The sequence below is a fragment of the Poecilia mexicana genome, unplaced genomic scaffold, assembly GCF_051168715.1.
Source record: "Poecilia mexicana isolate PSO_F unplaced genomic scaffold, ASM5116871v1 scaffold_2, whole genome shotgun sequence".
Classification (NCBI taxonomy): domain Eukaryota; kingdom Metazoa; phylum Chordata; class Actinopteri; order Cyprinodontiformes; family Poeciliidae; genus Poecilia; species Poecilia mexicana.
In genome coordinates, this window is record NW_028263371.1 from 58,119,535 (window position 1) to 58,143,053 (window position 23,519).

General features: G+C 39.5%; 1 protein-coding gene across 3 annotated transcripts in view; it reads right to left on the reverse strand.

The window, feature by feature from the left end:
* dnmt3bb.1 (DNA (cytosine-5-)-methyltransferase 3 beta, duplicate b.1) overlaps positions 1-23,519 on the reverse strand; it is a 39,857-nt gene that overhangs the window by 15,947 nt on the left and 391 nt on the right. For 2 of the 3 annotated variants that reach the window (XM_088003677.1, XM_088003676.1), the window contains exons 2-5: positions 12,439-12,544; positions 2,622-2,775; positions 903-988; positions 675-812 (exon numbers count right to left, since the gene is read on the reverse strand). In XM_088003677.1, the coding sequence (XP_087859803.1) occupies positions 675-812; positions 903-988; positions 2,622-2,775; positions 12,439-12,544 (484 nt within the window). Of the gene's footprint in view, positions 1-674; positions 813-902; positions 989-2,621; positions 2,776-12,438; positions 12,545-23,400; positions 23,507-23,519 lie in introns of those variants that run through there. The other variant, XM_088003678.1, reaches the window with a different exon arrangement.

Consider the following 23,519-nt stretch of genomic DNA (forward strand, 5'->3'; position numbering starts at 1 on the left):
TCTATGCTTCTGACCCCCGGTTACCAACGGCAACAGGAAAAGGGGAGGAGCTGGTTGCTACGGTAACCACCAACCACAGCAGAGCAGAACTTAATACGCTAATAAATGTCTGGAGAAAATAACTTAATCTAACCAAGTATTTTTGGTCTAGTTTCCAGTAAAAAAAATATTTTTACACTTGAAATAATACAAAACTTACAAGTAACTTTTCAGTAAGATGCAGAAACTTGCTTTAAGTCAGTAATCCTTGAACACTGACTTTTTAAAAAGGTACTAGCAGACTTTTCATTTCTAATAAGAGATTTTTCCCATGTTTTAAGTGAAATAACATTTTGGTTATAAGAATGATCCCTAATTTTATTTCACTATTATTATTTAATTTGTAGGAAAATATTAGGTGAAATAATCTGCCGGAGGAACTAGAACATTTTCATCCATATTAAGGGATTGCTAACATAAAACAAGCTCCTGTATTTTGCTAAAAAGTTACTTGTAATTTAGTTTTGTCTTATTTCAAGTGTACTAAGATATTTGTACTGGAAACTGGGCCAAAAATACTTGGTATGTTTTTATGTTTTTGCAGTGTAAACATCGGTTTTTAACCCAGTTTTACACATCAGGCCGATAAGATGTGCCGATAGCGATGCTAATGCAGGATCGTCCCTGGCGTTTACCATGACTGTGCTTTGCTCCTGTTTGCGGTTCTGCCTGCGGTGCTTGGTCTGCGGGTTCGCCGCCAGGCCGGCCTGGTAGATGGTTCTTGGTCTCGGTCTCTGCCTCAAGCCCAACTGAGACGATCCTGACGGCTTCTTCTGGAAAAACAAACAAACAAACAATCAAATGAAGCTTCTTCCATCTGTTGGCTCAAACAAAGTGAGGCCTCCATGTGCCTGAAGCATTACGTGGCTGTAGGAGTCCCAGTCTGGTTCCTCCTCCTCGGGCCTCTTCCTGCTCCTCTTCCTGCTTCCTCTCGTTCGCTGGTTACCATCTGGCGAAGGATGTGGGAGCAGAAAAAGAGACGGGGGAGACGGAGATAGCAGCAGAAGGTCAAACAGATGGTGCAACAAAAAGGAATACCTTCAAGACTCTTCCCTTCGTCTTGGATCTAAACTGCTCTAGTGAACATTTTCTATACTGAAGACTAGGAATGTCTCAATAAGAAATAACCCAATTAATCATATAATAAATTAAAAGAAACTCAGATCTTTGAGAATGTGTTCTTGCTTTGCCTTTACCATTATATTAGTCAAAAATGGTCTCAAAACAACATTATCGTTTATCGCAACTTCTGGGACAATTTATCATCCAGCAAAATTGATTGTGAAATTTATTTGAAGACTGTGATGCATGTTAGCGTATTAGCATATTAGCTAAACTAATTTCAGGAGTTCTGTAGAAACTGGAGTTCCAGTCCCTGTCAGGTTAGACTTGGTGTCTCCTGGACATTTCGGGTTTGGTCAGAGGGTTGAAACTTTGGGAGAAATTATCTGTAATGAAGGTCTTCATTACTTGGCTGTACAAAACTTAAAATGTGTGTAAATGATAAAAGAAACAGATACAAACAGATTTAAGTATTTTATTGAGTGTTTTCATGCAGTGGCATCTCAGTTGGAACTGGTGGTGTCCTGTTAAAATACAACAAAGGGATAATATAAGTATATTGTGACTGTTTGAAATGCACTGAAGTGTTTGAAGGCTTTGTGTGGGTGTGGCTTACCTCTGTCTCTTCCTCTGCAGGGTGTTCAGGCTAAAAGATTCCCCGGGAGCCTGAGCACCTTTTAAAGGTTCCAGAAGAGACCAAAGCAGATGGAAGAGGGGGAGCAATAGAGCTATGCACTCTATAAATTTAATGTTGGATTTATACTTATATTTATAGAAATGTGTTATTAGAGATGCTTACAATGAATAGTATTTGGCAATGTATATTATTCTGAAGATTTGGTTATTTTGTCAAAGTCTGTTTGTGTGTATGTATTTTGTTTTACCCTGTTTCTTGGTGGGTTTGTTAATTGGAGCAGCCAGGGACTATAAAAGGCTGCATGCTGGCCACATTGGTTGTTGTTGCTGAGACTCTAGGCCTCTGTAAGCAGGGTTGGCTGCGTGTTAAATGCTGGTGAATAAACACCCAGAGAAGCACCATTTCTCTGCCTCAAGTCTCCTACTTCCTCCAGCTGCTAAGGGCCTAACATGATCCAAAAATGAGTCCAAACTGGTTTTGAAATGGATGAAACTAGCTTCTGGAGTTATCTTTCCAAAGTCCAAACCTCAAAATTATCTGATTTCTCCTCCGCAGAGCAGAATCGTCTGGCTTCCCTAATCCTCAGTTTAATACCTCTTGTGTTTTATTTAATTACTTTCTGCTTTTACTGCATTGCTATAAAACCCAAAGTGGCTCCAGATGTCCACATTTTAAACACTTGGTGTGATTTTTAAACCTCCACTGACATTGGCATGACAGTAAAGTTACACATTATCATGTTTTGGTCATAATCCATCAATTTTAACACAATAATGACCTCAAAACCAAGAAATAGCAACACATCGCCTCTGTTGGTTCAGTTTATAACCGTTTATTGAGAGTTTTGAGAGTGTGTAAAACTGTGGATGTACTGGGTAAGTACCTTGCGGCGAAGTGGCGCCCCCGCTCTGTTTGGGGCAGAAGGGCGAGGGCGGCTCCGCTGCAGTCAGCGGGCTGTTGTCATTGGTCAACTCAACGCCACTGTCGTTCTCTGACAGGCCCTCGGCAATAAGGGGCGTATCTCCATTCACTGCTGCCTGAGGACGAAATACTCTGATCAGATCAGGTGTTTACGAGCTGAATATCGCAGTGACCCCATCACACCTCAGAGGGCGCTATGGAGCGTGGCTGGGCAGGCTGTCAACATGATTTTTATGTCAACAAGGTAATAAAGCTCTCTCAGATGATGATAAAAATTAATCAAACGCGGCTGTTGGAGACAAAACACCTTTAAAAATGTTTATTGAATACATTCTGTTATAGTAAAAATATATTTCTGTAATAGAAACCATATCTGCACTGAGAACATTAAGCTAAGACTGTTTTTAACAAATGATAGTCCAGGTTGATTGGGGACCAAAATGGCAACATTTGTTACATTTTGAGGGGCGGCGTTTTACCTTCCAGCAGAACAACGACTCAAAACATGCAGATAAAAATCAGATCAGCAGCAAAGTTTCAAATTGCTACTTATCCAGTGTGGGAAATGGACACTTTCCAAACAAGATGCTTGCCAATGATGAGTAGTATCATCATTGGCAAGCTAAAACTTCCTTTTAGCTGTCAACTTGTCCAACTTAACGCACTAAATCTTAAACGTACACCTGATCATATAAAAGAAAAAGGGACTCAGTTCTTTGCTACTAATTGTCAACACTACATCAACTAAATAACAAAATCAGGTAAAAGTTTTAATTAAACAAAAATAGCGAGAGACAGGAAGGTATGCTAGCTTGACTATGGCAACTGTAACATGTAGCTGTGCTGTGGAATTCTGTGTTTCAGTTCATTTTAAAAAAAGCAACCTAAACACCAATTGTCTGACAGATCATCAGTAGAGCAGATGTTTAAATTAGCTAATCAACCACGGTTGTGTTAGATTAGCTAATAGCAGCAGTAGCTAATCTAACCAGCTAATCAGTGACCACTTATTAATAAGCACAAAATCAACATCAAGCCTGAAAACATAAAACTGTAACAGACTGAATGTTCTGCTCTTTGTGTGAAAAACACACCCATTTGTTTTGGTCACACAGTAAATGCATTTCATCCAATTTTTTAATTCATTAGTATTTATTGATTCTCTCATGGAACAAACAGTGAAGAAAATGGTAAAAAATAACAGTTTCAGCTGTTAGCTTTGAGGGTTTAAGCACATAATCATGATTCTCACATTCAATCCAAATCCTTATCGTAAGAAATTCTTCAATATAAAATGATAGTGATAGGAAAAAGGTCCATTCTGAGCCAGTCTGACTGAGATTGAGCTGCTTTCCCAGGAAAAAAAACTAAAATAAGCAGCTCAATATGCACAGCTGGAACACTATAAAAACACAAAAAGTCTTATCAAGTAATTTTAGTTAGTTTCTAGTGTAAATATCTTAGCACACCTGAAATAAGACAAAACTAAAGTAGAAGTAACTAATCAGCAAGATATAGAAGCTTGTTTTCTGTCAATACCTCCTTAATATTGATAAAAAATCAGATTGTTTCACTTATAACATGGAAAAAATATATTTTATAAGTGAAATAATCTGCCAATGTAACAAGTATTTTTTTAATTAATTATTGACTTAAAACGAGTATAGTAAGATATTTGCACTGGAAACACTGAAAGTACTTGGTGATATTTTGTGTTTTTGCAGTGTAGAAATATAAAATATGTCTCTACAAGATGGATGCCACACTTTGATATAAAAATGGAGCAAAAACGCCATAAAATCTCAGATTTTCACCAAAAGCAAAGAATAATTAAGCTCAGCTTTGACAAGTATTTTAAATTTTTACCCAAATGGAATGAAATTCAGTCTGTGATCCTTAAAAACTGTCACAAAACAGACACCAGCTTCAGCTTTGTGGTTCTGCTTGGACGTTGAGGTGCAGCGTTTTGTTGCTCCTGATGTTTAGACATTTAGATAAAATGACAACAGCTAAAAGGCGCAGACTGAATCCACCTGACTCAACACAAAGAGTAAAGGCTGAAGTTACCCGGCAGCTGCCTCAGGGAGCGAGCTATTTATTTAAATTGTGCCTGTTTACAGAGAAGATCACTGGGAAATAGTTGTGGAAGTACTCATCAAAACCTCAGCGGTCTATTCATCATCGCCTCTCTTCTTTTCAAGGAGAAGTTACGCATTTCTGTTGAGTCCGTAAAACCTGAACTTACACAACCCCAATCTAGGCATTAGTTTTTCTGGTAAAAACTAACATATCATGGTTTTAAAATGCTAATGGGAAAAGTTTACTAACATCTTCCACAGGATTTAACTAATGTAGCAAACAGAAACTACAAATCAAATTAAATTAATCAGCACTTTTATAAAGAAGTGGTTTTGGCAGCTAAGTTTGTGGGCATTTCTCGGTGTGACCCAGCATTTTTAAAAGGATCCACGATTAGCTATAAAAATAAACTTTATTTGGGAAACATTTATTGAAAAAGAACAGGTTGTTTAGTTTAAATGTAAATTAAGATATTGTCACCATGTTGTTTACACTGCAGAGCATTATTGTGTATTGAGAAACAATTAGTACTTTCAATTTGAACCTTAAATTAGAAAGTAATGCCTCTTCATTTCCAATACTAGGGGAGATGAAGATGAGGAGGACCAGAGAGAGGAAGAAGGAAGATTAAAAAACCTGTTGATTTTGCTGCTACTGCTTGGATATGCTAAAGGCGAGCGTAGCGGCAAAGCTCTCCGGTTTCTAGTTCAAGCTGTTTACGGTTAGCATCGCAACCAAAACATTTTCTCAAACACATTAAAATGATTTGCTACGAGGATTTAAAGATGCTTCACTGTCACTTTGAAAACATCCTTTCATCATCTTCCAATTTGTTTGGATTTCTCATTATTAGCTCCTGCTAATTGTGTTAGCTCCTGCAATGCTAATGGTGCTAGCTCCAGCGGAAGGTGTTAGCTTATACTAACAGTGTATAAGCTAACACCAAGTTGTATTTTTATTTTGTTATAATTACACAAATGTCTTTTTTTCCAGATTGTTCCTATGCCTGACTGTAAACATTTTAGAAACCACCATCATTGTTTTAAGTGTGTGACTTTGAGACCGGGAGCCCCTCTTTACTTCTTCCTCTGTGGTATTGTTGCTAAATTGTTTGTGCTCCTTAGATCCTCGTCTTTTATCATGTTATCCTGTGGAAGAGGTGGATGTTGTTTTCCTCTGAAAGCATCCAGTTTATTTAGAGACAAATTTAGTTTTTGTTATAATCTCCATCGTAACATATAATTCATCCCATGACGTGAATATTTATGTGAATTACAATCATAGCCTACTAATAATGGTAATAAAGCACAATAAATACCTCTACAGAGACACCTGCAGCCACTTTAGCATCAGACCGCAGCCTGGGCCGCTGAGTAATACGGGGATTCTCAGTAAAAATATACAGAGAATCTCAAAATGTTGCAGAGACTTGCAGGACAGGAAGTTACCAAAGCAGGTCACCCAAAGTTTACTCAGGTGTCATGTAGCCGTGGAAAGACGAAGTGCAAGAGCTGGGTCTGAATCCACAGGAGAAAATGCATATTTCTTTTAGATTTTCTATGAAAAAGCTGTTAAATAATAGATAAGTTGTGATTAAGAACATTGTTATGAATAATTTCCACTATGCACACCCATTCCTGACTGCTGCCAGACCAAGCAATCACTTAAAACCTGTCTGACAACATGAAGCAAACCTCCAGATCTCAAAGAGAACACATTGTGCCTCAATCTGAAAAAAAGAACAACATCTATCAGTCAGGGAACGGTCACAAAGAAAGCCACCATCCACACATGGAGAAAGCTTTCGCTCACCACCATTACTCATCCACGACTCATCCAGGACATTTCAGAACAACGGCTAGTTCTCTGGAAGCCTCACTGACTCAGTGAAGGTCAGAGGTCATGAGCCAACAAGAACAAACTACATCGATACATATTTCTCATGTGCCGTCACACTTCCATGAACTTTTAGAACGAGCTCTTGAATCGTTCCTATCTAACTTATAAACAACAACAACAGAAATGTTTTTTGCATGTTTTGAAATAATTGTTTGGTTTAAATTACAGTACTAAGTTAAAACAACTCACAATTCGAGATTAATGAGCTACTGTAATTTAAAAAACAATGTTTGGAAAATAGCTTTGCAGCTAAGCTAGGTTGGTGGAATCAACTCACTCTCTCACTCTGTGGTTGCCTAGCAACAACCTGCTGCAAGTAGCAGCTTCAAGTTCCCCTAACTTTGGTTGCCTAGCAACAACCTGCTGCGTAAGAAGCAGCTTCAAGTTCCCCCAACTTTGGTTGCCTAGCAACAACCTGCTGCGTAAGAAGCAGCTTCAAGTTCCCCCAACTTTGGTTGCCTAGCAACAACCTGCTGGGTAAGAAGCAGCTTTAAGTTCCCCCAACTTTGGTTGCCTAGCAACAACCTGCTGCGTAAGAAGCAGCTTCAAGTTCCCCCAACTTTGGTTGCCTAGCAACAACCTGCTGGGTAAGAAGCAGCTTTAAGTTCCCCCAACTTTGGTTGCCTAGCAACAACCTGCTGCGTAAGAAGCAGCTTCAAGTTCCCCCAACTTTGGTTGCCTAGCAACAACCTGCTGCGTAAGAAGCAGCTTCAAGTTCCCCCAACTTTGGTTGCCTAGCAACAACCTGCTGGGTAACTCCCACAGCAGCAGTTTAAAGTTTTGCTTCATAACTGCTTGAAAATGTTAAGAAAAATCAATGTGGAGAGAAAACTGGATAAAGCAGGAAAGGTCACTCCACCAGTTTGGCTGTATTTCAGATATTTAAAACAAAAATATCTAATCAATAATTACTGATATTGAGTGACCTGATTGATAATGACTCTGCATAAAAGAGCGGGCCCCATTATCGGTTAGCATTCAACAGACCCCAAACCAGTTATCAGGTGTTTCTTCATACAATTTGTCTGATTTTAAAACTTGTGTTTAAGAACAGAAACATGTAATTGTGACAAAAATAAGCAAAAAGAGAATAAATCTATTTTGAACTTCTTCATTGCCTTGGACCAACAAAACCATTAAGATCTTTAAACTCCTGCAGCCGAGGTAGAGAGAGACTCACCTTTTCCTACTTTTCCATTTATTCCTAACAGTTCACTACATATTTCTGCCACGGTTCAGAACGTGCGCCTTTTTTTCCCACCCCCGACCGACCAAGCCATTAAAGTTTTTCAACTGTGGCTGAAAGGCGTCAATCATTACAGCAGGCGCCTGTGGGCAGGTCCCGCCAGGTGAGAAAAGCATTCCCACCGCTAACAGACAAGCAGATCTGCAGTCCAACGAGGGCAAGCCGCAGACGTAAACCTGAAAAGACTCTCAGGTTTTCACCTTTGCTGTGACTCAGTACGTTCTGAGATTTCCCCAGGGTGTTTCTGTCTGTCTTCACCTCCAACCATCAACTTCAAACGAAGCTAATGTTATCTTCCTGACAGAACATTTATCAGGCATATCTCTGCACAGGTGGCCAATCACAGGTAAAAGGAGTTAGGAGAGGAAAGCAGGTGGAAAAGCTTTCCAAACTAAAACTGCCAGTATTACACGTTATTTAAAATTAATTACTGTAACGGGTAAACACCATATTTAGCTGAAGCTCATGCTAAAGCAATAAACTGAAACATATTGAGTTGTGGGCACCGCCAGCCAAAAAAAGGTTAGCTGTGCTAGCCTTAAAGCTCTAATCATAATCATTAGCTCTGCTAATGCTAAAGCGCTCCAAAAACAGGAAGTGGACTACAGCACAGGGCATTCTGGGTAAATAGGACCAAACACGCTAGTCTAGCATTAGCAGGAGAAATTACTTGACATTTCCAAAGACATTAGAGAAATCCTACAACTGCTAAAATCTGATTCTGCTCCATTTTGTTCACGTTGCGAAGGAGAATATGCCTTTCTCAGGGGTTTTCATGTTTTTCCTTAAGTGGTCTTTGGTGCAGCGCCCCCACAGGCGAGGAGGGGAACAAGTCGCCCAAAGAGTTTCACCCAGAAAATGAAACAAATGTTGCAATTTTAGTCCTTAATAGAACAGAATCTCAGGCCTAAATCTAAATCTGTATGCGAAACTTCAACAATAAATGTTCATAAATGTTTGCTTCACTTCTGTATCTCATTCGAAATGAGAAGCACAACAAGGTTTAAAAAAATCCAGCCTATTCCCTGAAGAATGTCCAGCACATTTTCAGTAAAACCGCCGTGATTATCTGTGGGTTTCCAGAGACTGAAATGGGGCTGAAGGCGAAACCGGTAAACTCAAGCTGACTCCCGATAACAATGGGACTAAAGGAGACATGTCTATCTTTGGCTAACATTTACATTTTCAGGAAACAGTCGTATAGCTGTGAAGCCGGTCCTGGAGCCGCCTCTGGGCGGCCATAAATCACCAATCAAGCTGCCAAGTCATGAGGAAACGTAAGCTTCAGGAAAATGAAGCCAGAACGCTGATTCTTAAAAGGGTCACACATATAATTACTGTCAGACAAACACATCACATCATGTTTACTGGAGTTTAACATCTCTTTTCTTATATTCTCAACCACTGATGAAAAAGCTACCGTTGGGTGAAAGTGAAGAGTTTCTCCTTTTTAGCGTCACTGCGGCCCATCTAATGTGTCTAAATGCTAAATAATTTGTGAGGGTGAAGCACCAAACCGGTCCCAGAGTGTTTCTGAATTAAATTGGCCAGCTAGCTGGCAGCTTGCACACCTCAGCCGTTACAGTGCTGATGACCTCGCTTCAGACAGAAAAGAAAGATCCTCAGTCACAGCTTGAGGCGTTTTGTGAAAGAGGCAACTCGGTGTGACGATGCTATGGCTGTTTTAGCCCTTTGGAAGATGAAAAACAGAGGAAAGTGTTGAAACACCCAGTTTTTTATTCACTTTTCCTTTTCTTTGTATATTTCAGACCTGAACTCGTTTCAAAACCCCAAACTAACTTACCAGATGTAACAATGTCTTCCCATAAATTCTACAGCAATGGTTTACTCAAGTGTTTTGTAAACTTTCAGTTGAATAAAGTTTTGGTTGACTGTTCAGTTGGTTGTTTATATTCATACTGTTATTTTGTTTGATATTATAATATAATTCAGCTTCAGCTTCTAATAAATCTTGTGTTGGCTGGCGCTTCAGCATTAGCAGGACTAATATGATTAGCGCTTTGTGATTAGCACAGCTAAGGTTTTAGTTAGCAGTGTCCCCTAATCAAAATGGTTAAATTTATTGCTTTTGCATGATCTTCTACTAAATGTTGTTGGTGTAGTGATTTAGCGTTAGCAGAGCTAATGATTATGATTGGAGCTTTGTGATTAGCACAGCTAGTGTTTTAATCAGAGGTGCCTAAAACTTAAAACGGTTAAACATAGCACTTTAGCATAAGCTTCTGCTAAATACTGTGTTGTTGTAGCGCGTTAGCTGACTAATGTTTATGATTAGAACATTAAGCTAGCAGTGCTAACCACTGGCAGCTGATTTCCTACAAATGCTGGTTGATGATTGGGGTTCCGTCCCACATCAGTGTGTGACCGTGCTGGTGACTGACTGTCTGGTTCTTTCTCACACTGATTGTTAAATTGTTCTATTATTTCTAAACATACAATCCAAGAAACAACATAAACCAAGGAGTGAATTGCAAAACAAGCTATTTGTGCTTCCAGAGAAGGATTGGCGAGTTTTTCATGGGTGCAACCCGCATTCTGAGCTCTGCTGCTCACATTTCTTTACAAATGTTCCTCTATTTAAAGGAGAAAAAAAGCTTCCCAGTGGCGCAAGATTTATTACCAAATAGCTCAAACAAAAATCTTGTTTTTTACGCCAACTCTCACTTTAGCAGAATCTGCAGAAGAGAAAGCGACGAACAGAAAGAACGACAGATGGTTGAGGGAAGGAAGTCTGCCTTTCAGATAGAGTGATATACGAGTGAAAAAGAGGAAGAAGTGGCAACGGACGAGGGGAGCCCCACTGAGCGTTTATGACTGAAGGAGCAAAGGTTTGAAACAGGTTGACTACAGATAATAAATCTACACGGACATTATAGCAAACGTCTTTGCAGCGTAAAGTATTCAAATATTTTCATTTTGAATTCATTAAATCCTTTTATTCGTCTTCCTGCTCCTCCATCGCTGCATCTATTCAGCGTTTTCTTGCTGCCGCCTTCTGCGGATGCAGCTGTTTGTGTGCAGCGCAGGAAGACGCCCTCACAACCAACATGCATTCTCAATTAGAGCCATGTGACGAGCTGGCACTGCCGTCCAGGCATCTGCCTTGGCAGCCAGACAGTCGCTGCCTTACAGCACAGCTGGGTCGCACAGAGGTGTGCAGAGCCAACGCTGAGCTCTTCCTTTCACTTATCTGCTGAACTCTGCTGAAAGCCGAGTGGGAGGGCGTCCAAACTGCGGCGCGGGGGCCATTTGCGGCCCTCTGAAGGGTTTTGGGCGGTCCGAATTAAGCAAATCTGACCTGCAAGATTAGGTGGTTTTTGCATTTGGACACTTTTTCAACATATTTTACAGCAGGGGTGTCCAAACTTTTGTAATATCGGCCAAAAAGAAAAATAAAGCTAAAATCAGGCAAATAAAGTAGCCAGATTTTTTTCTGAACTGGATATTTATTGTAGTTCCAAAATTTAAAGGGGTTTGTATGATTGTGTGTTAGGGCCTTTGTAGATAAATAATAATAATTTTTCTGAGTTTCTAAAGTAAAAAATATTCAACTTTCTAAACTCAGACATTTCCAAGTTTTTAAAGAAAATTTCTGAGCTTATTGGTGGAAATTTACTATTCTTTTTATTTTTATTTTATGTTTATTATTTTATCTACAGCTGCCGTAATGCGGCGAGGTCGATTTTACACATTTCCTGTATTAAAAGAAAATCATCTAATTTATGTGCCGTGTTCAGTAATTAGAACAGGATTCGGGTCATGTTCCTTCTACATTTAACTAAGTTTACTAAATTAAATAAAAGCTGAGTTTTGTGCATCATTTCAGTAAAAGTATCTGAATAAACATGAGTTTACCTTTTGTTAAAGCTCGGTTATAAGAAGACAAATAATTTGTTTTTTACGTCACATTATTCATTATTCAATGGGCCAAATTTGGATAATTTTTCAGTTGCAGTTGGGATATATCTTATATATCAGATATAGAAAATAGATTCCCAACAAGTAACAAAGTTTTTGCATTTATCTTAGTTTTGGAGTAACTAGAACCGGGGTGTCCAAACTTTTGTCAGATGAGCCAAAATTGTTGAGTGAAAAGTCGTGAGCCAAGAACATAAAAAACAAAAGTGAAGCAAATAATTATGATTATGATCACGATTAATCACAATTAATCTTTTTTTTTTAAAGGTTTTGTTGGCTCTAGTGGCCATTATTCAAAAGTAGTTTGACAGGAAGGACATGCAGCAAATGTCACCAGGCCGGGAATCGAACCTGCGACCACCAGCATGAGGACTAAGGCCTCAATACGTGGGTTGTGCTTTGCCCCTGCACCACCACAGCACCCATAATCACAATTAATTATGAATTATTTGCTTGATTTTTTTAAATCAAGCAAATAATTCATGATTAATTACAAATTGGTTAATGACGATGATTAGTCATGATTAGGGATTAATACCTAGTGATTAAATGTTATAATCCACAGCACTGATCAATGTGCTGTCGATTATGTGTGTGTCTTGTGTGTGTGTCTTACTGTGGCGGTCACGTTGCTGCTCTCCGACAGGATCACCCCGGAGTTGTTGGAAGGCATGGCTGTTGTATCTGACGGGTCCAGTTGGTTTCCTGATTCCTTTTCAAACCTGAGGAGAAAACGATGAAGAGGAGAAATCCTGTTACAGCCACACACACTCAGACCTCAGGGCCATTTAGGAGACAAATTACAGTTTCTGGACCCCTGTGTTCCTCTGCTTGGCTTTCTAACTGTATAGAGACTTCAAGAGGAGTAGCAAAAGCAAAGGAGAAGGAATAGCAGTAAGTCCCCGTTACTGTGGAATACTGTCTCTGATACTGAGCTGTAATCATCTCATGACAGCTTTGAGACAACAACACACCAACATTCTTCAGTCAGAGGCCTCTTCAGAGCCGTTGCAGGACTGACTGCTACTGTTAGCCACTAATTATTGATTAATGGTTTATTAGATTAAATTACTTTCATTTATTTACTGATAATGTCAGATCTTCTTTTAGTGTTGTAGTTTGGCCTCCATCCAGCAGAGGGTGCTGCTGGTTATGCAGGTTATGGTACAGAGTTAAAGATGGCAGCCATATTAGAACACTAAAGAGAAACAATCGAAACAGAGAAAAATGGACTTTATGTGTTTCTGCTCTGAAATATAAACACTGAAAAAGTTTCACCTTAATATCGCTCATTCAGCAGCATCAACATATCGATAAAACATTATTGATTTTTTTTTTACAAAAAATGTAGAAATTCATGTTATGGAAAGATAGTCGATAGAAGAGTAAACTCCAGTTTTTAAGAAAATGGCCGCTTATTAAACACTCATTAATTAATCAATAAAATCAATCAACTTTAGGTTAACTCATTAATTGATAACTTGCATAAACAAAGCGTCTTTTGAATGTATTTAGTTTACTTTCACATTTTTATTTTTAAAAATGTTTAAGTGTTTTGTTGTCCTTCCAGGTCTGGCACAATAACAGGTGATAAATTCTCCCAGACATTATCGCGATAAATGATAATATTGTCATTTTAAGACCATTTACAAGTGATATAATCGTAATAATGACACAAGAACACATATTCAAAGATAAATATACTTTAAGTTATAGTGAACATTTAACACTGGAATATTGAAAATAAATAAATAAAACATCAGAAACAAATAAAATAAATCATTACATTTCAGTAAATAAAATTATCGACAAAAACAAAACAGGTTTATTTGAGACCAAAACACCAAACTGAAGAGTTTCAACATCCAGTTTTTGGTAGAAATTATTGAGTTTGCTTTAATTTATAATTAGTTTGTCACATCAGACCAATTTCCTCCCACTTCCCAATCATGCACAACTTCGTCTTGGTTTATTTAAAAATTTTTTAATAAAAACATAAAAATGTGAACAAATTTAAGCCACCATCTTGGTCTGAATTCTGTTTTTTTTTTTTTTACGTTTTAGATTATTAATAAATTGATCCAAGGTGGGACGCTCTCCAGGTTTCATCTAAAATATTTATCTGTTTTAAAGTAACAAACCTGCAGCTAAACGCAGGTTACCTGCAACTAAATGGAAAAATGTAAGAATGGGAGAGTAAAGTAAATAGAGAAAGTGTGAGAGGAAGACCTGAGCTCTGGAGCGGACATGCCCATGCAGCCCTTCAGGTAAACAGATACAGTCTGGGTGTGAGCTGCGAGTGCAGCGCCGGCACCGCGAATGTGTCCCTACATGCTCAACAAACGCAACGCTGCTACTTCATGTAGCTGCATTCCTCTGAGCCTCCATGCTGGTGGACATGACTGACGGCTCTCAGGCGTCTGTGGCGCAGCGACACAGCAAATCCGCAGAGACCGAACCGGGTCGGACACGGGGTTCGGTTTCTGTCGCCGCAGGGAGGCGACCGGGTTTTACCGACACCCCGACCTGCCCCAAGTCACAGAAACCAGCCTGAGATTAGCGGGAGTGTGAAGAGGATTTTAGAGGCTTAAACACCAAAGTCATCCAGAGTTTACCACGAAAAAACCCTCGTTGTTCAGTGACTTCAGGGCAGAATATCAAATAAACTCAGGAATTTTTTACAGTTTAAAGCACTTCCAGAGACATTAGTGATGCTACAGTTAGCTAGCGTAATGCTAAAAACGAATCAATGTATAATCGTTATTAATTATTTATTACTTTTTTGTTTTAAATATCTTGGAGAAAAGGTTAAGGCAGCCAAACTGGTGTCATAACCTTTTCTGTTTTATAGTTTTCTCTCCAAGTCGTTATTTTTTATTTTTAAGCAGCTTTGAAGCAAAACCTTAAACTGTTGCTGTGGCAGTTACTCAGCAGGCTGTTGCTAGGCAACCAAAGTTGGGGGGGTGGGGGACGTGAAACTGCTTCTTACCCAGCAGGTTGTTGCTAGGCAACCAAAGAGTGAGAGAGTTAGTTAATTTCACTCACTTTGCTCAGTTAGCTGAGAGACGTTGAGCGCATGGGCGTAGGTTTGGGTAGGGACGGTAGGGACATGTCCCGACCAATATTCACGGGATATGAAAAAGTCCCGACCAATTTTTGCCATATTGGCTCAAAGAACGTGGATCTACGATCTTTGATTAGCAGCAACAGGCGGTGCGCGGAACGGAAGCTTCTTAGTTTGACATTTATTATGAGCCTCCGTCGGAACGGTGCTGTCGGGGGCTGGGGGGAGGGGGAGTCAGTTGAATCGTCGGACGTTCTTTGATTAGCTGCAAAAGGCGGCGGCTAGCTGGGCACACGCGTCTCCTTCTGAGTCTCCGAGACCATGTCGCCACCAAAAAAGAAAAGGACAGACATTAGAAGTTATTTCGCTACGTCGGCTGTAAGTACAGTGAGTGGACCCATAAGTTAGATATCTATCACGCAACGCATTTGTTGTAAAGTCCGGTGTTTAGTAAGGTCAGCACTGAATGTGAGGTAGAATAGGTCTGTTAATGATGTAATATTTTTTCACATAGGATGCTCAGACAGCAGAGCAAGGGGCAGAGCAGAACGATGGAGAGGTGGCTGGAGCTTCAGGGCTCCAGGTGAGGTGTTAGTTCTCAGATATGAAATATACTGTGAAATTATCTCAGTAAATATGGCATTTGAAGTGTTAGTCTTAAATTAAGTTAAGCTAGTGTGAATACAAACCAGTGTTCTTGAACTGATCTGCTGAGTATGACTGTATCTGGTTGTATACACAAGATGTATGATATGGTTATGGTTGGGGGGAGGGGGTTATTAAGCCAATGTGGTTTCCCCCCCCCTTCTCAAAAATGTTCGGTGCTCTTGGGCATTTCACTGTGCTGCCGGGGGTGGGGGTGTCAAGGTCCCCACCAAGGTCCCCACCAAAACTTAGACCGAACCTACGCCCTTGGTTGAGCGGCTAAAGTCTTTCCTCTGCCTCCATTACCCAGGATGCCCTGCGGTTCTGGAACAAAGTGACGATGCTGAATAGTAAATATTCTATCTATAGATATTGATTGCATGATTATCTGAATCTAAATAGTTATTGATTAATTATGACTGCTGTTTCAAGCAGTCATCAAACAGCAGTGAATACTTTTAGCACATGGTGCAGGGTGACATATTCTGTGAAGTTATTGTACTCTGATGCATCATCTTTCAGTTATTAAACAATGGGTGTTTCCCACAAATGATAGTCCAGTCGACTCGATTTGATTGGGAACCAAAATGGCAACATTTATAACATTTTCATTTTCTTTGGGTAACCTATTCTCCTCCTCACCTGTGGGGGCGCTGCACCAAGAACCACTGAAAGAAAGACAAGAACGACTTCCTTCTTCACCAATTGTGAGCAAAAACTGAGTCGTGTCAGATTTAAACGGTTGTAAGATTTCTTCTTTTGTTGTTAGATAAAGATCACGCACCATTTCTCCAGCTAGCACTAGGCTAATGCGTTTATTTTGGTTATATTTACCCAGAATGCCCTGTGCTGCAGTCCACTTCCTGCTTTTTGGAGCGGTTTCTGCTCCGCTTGGCATTCACATATTCAAACCACACCAGAGTTCACTTCAACTAAACCGAGACCTACACTGTAAAAACACAACATCTTACCAATTACTTCTAGCGTAAATATCTTAAGACAAAACTCACTTATAAATATATTTTTAACAGGATATAGATGCTTGTGTCAGGGTTCCTGTGTGTGTGTGTGTGTGTGTGTGTGGGGGTGTGTGTGTGTGTGTGTGTGTGTGTGTGTGTGTGTGTGTGTGTGTGTGTGTGTGTGTGTGTGTGTGTGTGTGTGTGTGTGTGTGTGTGAGTGATGCATCTGTTCCAGCGAGGATCTTGAAGGAGAACCTGGCCAGCCTACGCAGGTGGATCTCATCTGCCTCATCAGTGTTGGGGATAAAGGAGCAGCAGAACATTCACTCAGTGCTGGATGATTAACGTGCACTGGTAGTCTCTCTAGCCGTTTCTTGTGGTTACTAGTTGATTTGATCTGTCTCTGCAGTACTTTACCAGTGGTTTCAAGTCCCTGTGTTTGCCTGCCTCTAGGTCAGTCTCTGGATTTTCACTGGACCAAGTTCCTTTGTTCTCTCCTCCTGAGGATTTCCCTCCAAGTCTGCCTGCCCGCTGTTCCCTCCACACCTCTCCACCAGTTCTCCGGCTCCAATCAGTACCATCCTCACTCTTCTCAGGAACCTCCGTGACCAATCTCCACACTGGACCTTGGCAATTCCCCCATGCCTCAACCATAGCCATTCTAAAGTAAGCCTTTTCTCTGTGCATCGCTGAGCATCTATTTTTTGAGCCACCAGTAACCCCGCTCTCATTCCAGGCACCTCTGATTGTTTGACACTACCACCCCTCAGAGGACTAAGAAGATTTGTCTGTTGACTAAAGAAAGAAAATAAAAATCTTACCTTACTCTGGCTTGTTGATTTTGCATGTGGGTCAGAAGGTTAAAGCTGAACATGGCAGCTTGTTTTGAGTAAATAATTCCTTAATATTGATTTTAAAAAAGCACTGCTTCCACTGGCAGATTATTTAACTGAAATATTTTTCCCATAAATGAAACAATCTGCCAGTGGGACCAGTCTTTCTTTTTTCTGTTTTTTTAATCAGTATTATGGATGCAGATTTGAGTTCAGCATGAAATAATGTCCCCACAGCATGACAGGTTTTTGGAAAAAATGTCACAGTTTTTAAAGTGAAGTCATTTCCTGTGACCAAATAAACACCCCAAGCATGAATTTACCAACTGCTTCACTGCAAAAACACAAAATCTTTCTCAGGATTTTTATCTGGTTTCTAATGCAAATATCTTTCCACACCTGAAGTAAGACAAAACAAACTTACAAGTAACTTTTCACTAAAATATGAGACTTTGTTTTAAGTCAATAATTACTGAATACTGATAAAAAGTACAAGTATTTTTACCGGTAGCATGAGAAAAATGTCTTGTTTTGTAGCTTTTAGCTTGTTTTAACAAGGGCGACTTAATCAGAGGCGAGAAGTTGGCACAAAATTAATTTATAAATACAACTAAACCTGATAATAAGAACCTATTATGTGTGTAGAAAGAGCAGCCCACCTCTTTCCCACGGATGTTGTTGCCTTTAGCCAGAATTGGTCTGGGCTCCTGAGTCTTTTGCTAACATATGCAGCCCGAATCAGAGCCAAGTCCTGCTGGAAAATGAAATCAGCATCTTCAGAAAGTTTATCTGCACACTGAAACATCAAGTGTTGACATATTTGCTGGTAAACGGCTGAGCGATGGTTGTGATGGTTCCCTAAGCTCCTAAGAAGGCTGACAGTTACCGCTGTCACTAGTACACACTTCTTCCTTCCACTCGACTTTCCAATATTAACCTGGGACAAAAATTAATGCTTAATTTTAGTTATTAAGCCTGTTAAAAGATATAACCTGAGGTTCATTTTTCAAAGTCATATTTTCACCATGTTATTGATCCATTTATAAATGTCACAGTTACAAACTAAATATTTAATTAGCAGGATAAATATTTAGCTTCAATATAAATATTTAGCCTGCGACAGACTGGTGACCTGTCCAGGTGACCCCGCCTCTCGCCCGGAACGTTAGCTGGAGAGGCACCAGCACCTCCAGACCCACTAAGGGACAAGGGTGTAAAGAAAATGGATGGATGGATAAATATTTAGCCCAGACAAAAACATTTTGCTTTTTGCAAATTCACTTGCCAATAACTGGAAGTGGACTCCCTAAATTTTATTTAATTTATTTAATTTATATTTAACCAGGTGAGACAACAAAGTCTCATATTTATTTACATTAAGTATACTGCATTTAAAAAAAATAATAACTAAATAGAGGAATTGAAGCTAAATATTTAGATTCACAGTAAATCTAAATATTTACTATGAGGAAGACATGATGACACATAACTCAGCCATTTACTAAGTAGATAAGTAAGTAGCTACTTAGTAAATATTTAGATAGCTAAACAAAATAAATATTTAGTTTGCAAGCTAAATATTTAGCTTGATATTCAAATATTTATTTTTAAATTGACATTTAAAACTAAATAAAAAACTGTTAAATATGACGTTCCTTTTCTTAGGGGCTAAAACACCCAAATGTTTGACTTTACGAACGGGACAGCATAAGGAGCCATCTTGTTTAGCAACGTTTAACAGCTCACAGGAACAACACCGACTCTACATGACAGATTAGAGAGGCGATAAGGCAAATTAAAACCTTAATAAGCTTCTTTATGTCAGGCTAAGACGATACAAATTACAAAGTTATAAACCAAGTTTGGTCCAGTTTTATCCACTTTCATTTTGATATTATTCAGGTAAAAATTATGCATCCTGTCATATCAGCAGGAATTTGACACTTTCCACAAACCAGGAGAACAATTATCTCCCATTACTGAAACTTCCTAACACCCAAAACTGTGAGAAACACACAGATTCCTCACAGATGGAACCAGAAAATGTGTCTGGGCGAGTATTAATTAGCTGTTCGATCGGCTATGATCTCATTCTGTTCCAACTGAGTATTTCAGATCTTTATCATGACACCAAAAAAAGAGACAGACTGGGAACATCCGGAGCGCTACGGAGTATCTGACACCAGGATGGAAATGATCCTCCGGGCCCTGTGGCCGGTTCAGCGACGAATCAAAACACAGCAGAAACAATCAGCCAGGTTCAGGAATTATTCAAAAACAACCTGAAAGGAACAAAACCGCATTTAACGTAACAAAGTGGGATCATTTATCACACAAAAACGAAGCACAGATGGAATAAAGGGTCAATTTAGAACATATTTATCTGGGAAAAGTCCAATCTTTTCACTACGAATGGTTCTGCTATCAGATTATCTCACAATTTAATCCAGAATAATTTGGTAAACAGTGAAGTTCATGGTCAGCTCAACCAATGACAGTTGGTCAACATTTACAATCATAAAGTCTCCTGTGGTTCAAAATAAACATTTAAAATGTGATAAATTTTAAAAACTTCATGCTTTTAAAGTCTCGGGCTTTTTACCCACAAAGCTGAGTCTTTATAACAACAAATATCTTCAATATATTGTTAAAAAAAATAATATCGTACGCACAGGAAAGTTTTCAGCACAAATCTGCCACTGTAGTAAACATGCCAAACCTGTAGGGGGCGGTGTAGCACAAAGCTAAAACCTGTCAGCCAATCAGAATGCTTTAAAATTATCACAACTTCCTGTTAGAATTTCAACGTGGCGCCAAGAAGTTCATGAAACAGCAAAATAGAATTTAAAAAAAGTTGATAAAACACAAGGCAGTGATGATTAGTGGTCTAGTCAAAGCAAGTATCCCAGCTGTATCACTCCAAAGTGATAACTCTCTCGCTCTTCGGTTGCCTAGCAACAACCTGCTGAATAACTGGCGCAGCAGCAGTTTAAGGTTTCGCTTCATAACTGCTTAAAAATAAAAAAAGAACATGGAGAGAAAACTGTGGATAAAACAGGAAAGGTCACTCCACCAGTTTATCTGTATTTCAGATATTTAAAACAACAAACTAATCAATAATTATCGATATCGACTGATAAGAAACTCTTTTATCGTGACATGTTTTTCAGATTTCGGTCAGGAGTTTCATTATTTTCCTGCAGAGCTGAAAACGAACGAACATTTCCACAGCGAGGAGAAGCTGAAACGTTGTATCCTCAGCGCATAACTTCTCTGCATCTTTAGAGACAAAGAAAAAGGTTGAAGTAAAGCCGCAGAGAAAGAGCGCAGGGCAGAGCGAGGGGCCAACCACAGAGGGTCAGGGAGGACAAGGAGGCGGCGGTGGCGCGGGGGATCACATCAAAGCCGCGCGGTGGCGAGAGATTAGGGTCCGCTTTGCTGGAGGGGACCGGCCTCTCCCTGCACGGTGTGCATGTGTGCGTGAAGGGGAGCCGAGCCCCTCGGGTCTTTCTCTGGGCCCGCATTCCTCGGCCCTCGTTACTTTATGGCCCCTTCCCGTCCAGAACCGGCCCCGCAGCCGAGCGCCACAGGTCTCACTCCAGACACGATGGATACAAACATCCACTCAAAACAAACAAACCGCAACCCAAAAAATATTTTCGAAAACTTAAATCAACAAAAATGAGATTTTCTCTAATCTACTTAACAAGGCCTGTTGCATTTAATAATAAATTTAAACAAACTCAATAATTTCCATTTGTAGGATTTATTGTTTTTCTGCTGCTTTGGTTTCAACCGGGGCTGTTTTACTTACAGAGACTTCATAATCCATTTTATTTGTAGTTCTGTTTATTTATTTTGAATATTTAAAATGTTACATGTTCATTAACATTTTAAAGTTTATTGATCTTTGAGAATGTGTGATTGCCTTATTATGCCACTATTATCACTGTTTTATTTAAAAATAGTCTCAAAAGGACAATATTACCGTTTATCGCAATAACTTCAGGGACAATTTGTTGTCCAGTAAAATTTGTTATTGTGACTCAACAATAAACTGAGGATGAACTATTTTAAATAAACAAATAATCTGAATTTTATTTTGAAGGAGCAGGATTGTAGCATCCGGTTTGCTATTAAATGTTCCATTGATTAAAAACTAAAACATATTCCATCTGTTCTCAGCAATGAAAACAGAATATTTATTTTAAAAAAACTTGCTGTATTCAGCAAAGTTTTAATACTGGTGCCATTTAGTAAATGTAGTTACCATGACAACAGAGGGAAACCAGATATCACGGCAATGTTTAAATCGAAGTAGATTTTGATTTAAAAGTCATAATTTGGTCCTAATTTATTCTCAAATTGTAGTCGAGGGGGCCTCAGAAATTCAACTGAGAGAGCACACAGGGCCCCTGAACCCCAGTTTGAACACCCTTCATCAAGCTAAAGCATCTCACTCAAACATATTCAGTCTGCACAAGGAAACTACAACAAACTAAAGCACTTTCCGAAACGCTAAAAGTTTATGACTGTGAGCAGAAATTTAAAAGCAAGTGCTGACTTGTAACTATAATAAATATAAATAAGAATTATAACTATTATAATTATAACTAATTATGATAATAACTCCACTATTCCTTGCGTAAACAGTGCGCTGCTGTCTGACCTCTGTGTTCTTCTTCTGGGGTGGAGTTTGGTCCAAACTGGGTCATATCAACAGGACAATGTTTACAAATTCACAACAACAAATCAAGGAGTTTCAACGACCCAGTCAAAGTCCAGACCTAACTAGGATTAAAAAAGATGCTGGGCTTTGAAATCAAAGGATCTGCTAATTTTTAATGCATAAGTGTGAGTTTATTGCAAACTTTCTGCATAAAAGATCTAAAACATTGGATTGAAGTGCTACCTCCCACCTGCAGGTGGCAGTATATGTTAGTATATGTATGTTAGTAACAAAAGCCGAGATATTTACATTTTTAGAAAAAGCTAACTCCAAACATCAGTCTGGGTTTGGTTGAAGTGAACTCTGGTTCAGTCTGAATGCATATGTGGACACCAAGCGGATCGGATGCCGCTCCAAAAGCAGGAAGTGGACTACAGCGCAGGACACTCTGGGTAAAAACAATCAAATCAAATGAGCTAGCATAGCGCTAGCAGCAGAAATGGCTTGTGCTTTTTAGCCAAAGATGAACATAAATCCTCCAACCGCTAAAATCTGACGCCTCCATTTTAGTCTCATTTGGTGAAGAAGGAAGTTGCTCTCAGTGTCTTCAGAGGATTTTTTTCTCAGTGGTTGGTGCAGCGCCCCCACAGGTGAGGAGGAGAACTGGTTGTTCAAAGGGTTTGGTTCGCTTTTCACAGAAAATTTAACTAATATTGCAGTTAATTTGAACCCTATGCAATGCTGGGTTCTCTATATTGGTCACATCAGATCATTTTTACCCACAATGATGTCTGCATCTCCTGAATTAAACATTTCTGCCACTGATTACTGGCTAAATTGGCTACTTGCATGGAAATCACAGTATTTCTTTCTGTTTCCTCCCGTTTTCTTCCAGTCTCGGTTTGCATCTCCCTGGAACATGCTGTGATAAAAATAAACGAGTTTTCTTCATCTCTAATCCCAAACCTGTTTAATAACACAGGTTAATAACAAGAGCAACAGGAGGAAGTTCAGCCAGTAAAAAATCCCCACCGTCTGTACATGTTCAAATACCTGAGCATGTCCAAAACCAGGAAATAAGGAAGCAGAATCAACACTTAACCACACACTCTTAAAAAAATCTGCTGTTTTGCAAAAAAAAACTCCCGTTGATTATTGATTAAAACAGATTTCAGCGCACAAAATGAAGAAGGAGTCAAATGTCTGCAGCTCATTCCTCGGTGAGCCGGCCATGTATGATGGGGTTGTACAACAGCTCACTTTGAACGCAAATTAGCGGAGTTTTCCTGACACTAAACCCGCTAACAGCTGCGAAACACGCGAATAAACGTCTGGGGAGAAGAGACGGAAATGCAAAACCTTCCAGTGGTGTTTCAGAGTTTTCCCCAGATGATGTTTAAGGTCTTACCTGAGCGGACTCTGCAGCAGTTCTGGGTCTGCTCTGCGCACATGGGGCAAAGTCGAGCGACCTGCCAACTTTACACGTGCACAGAGCAGGAATTACAGGGGGAACCAACCTGCGCGTAA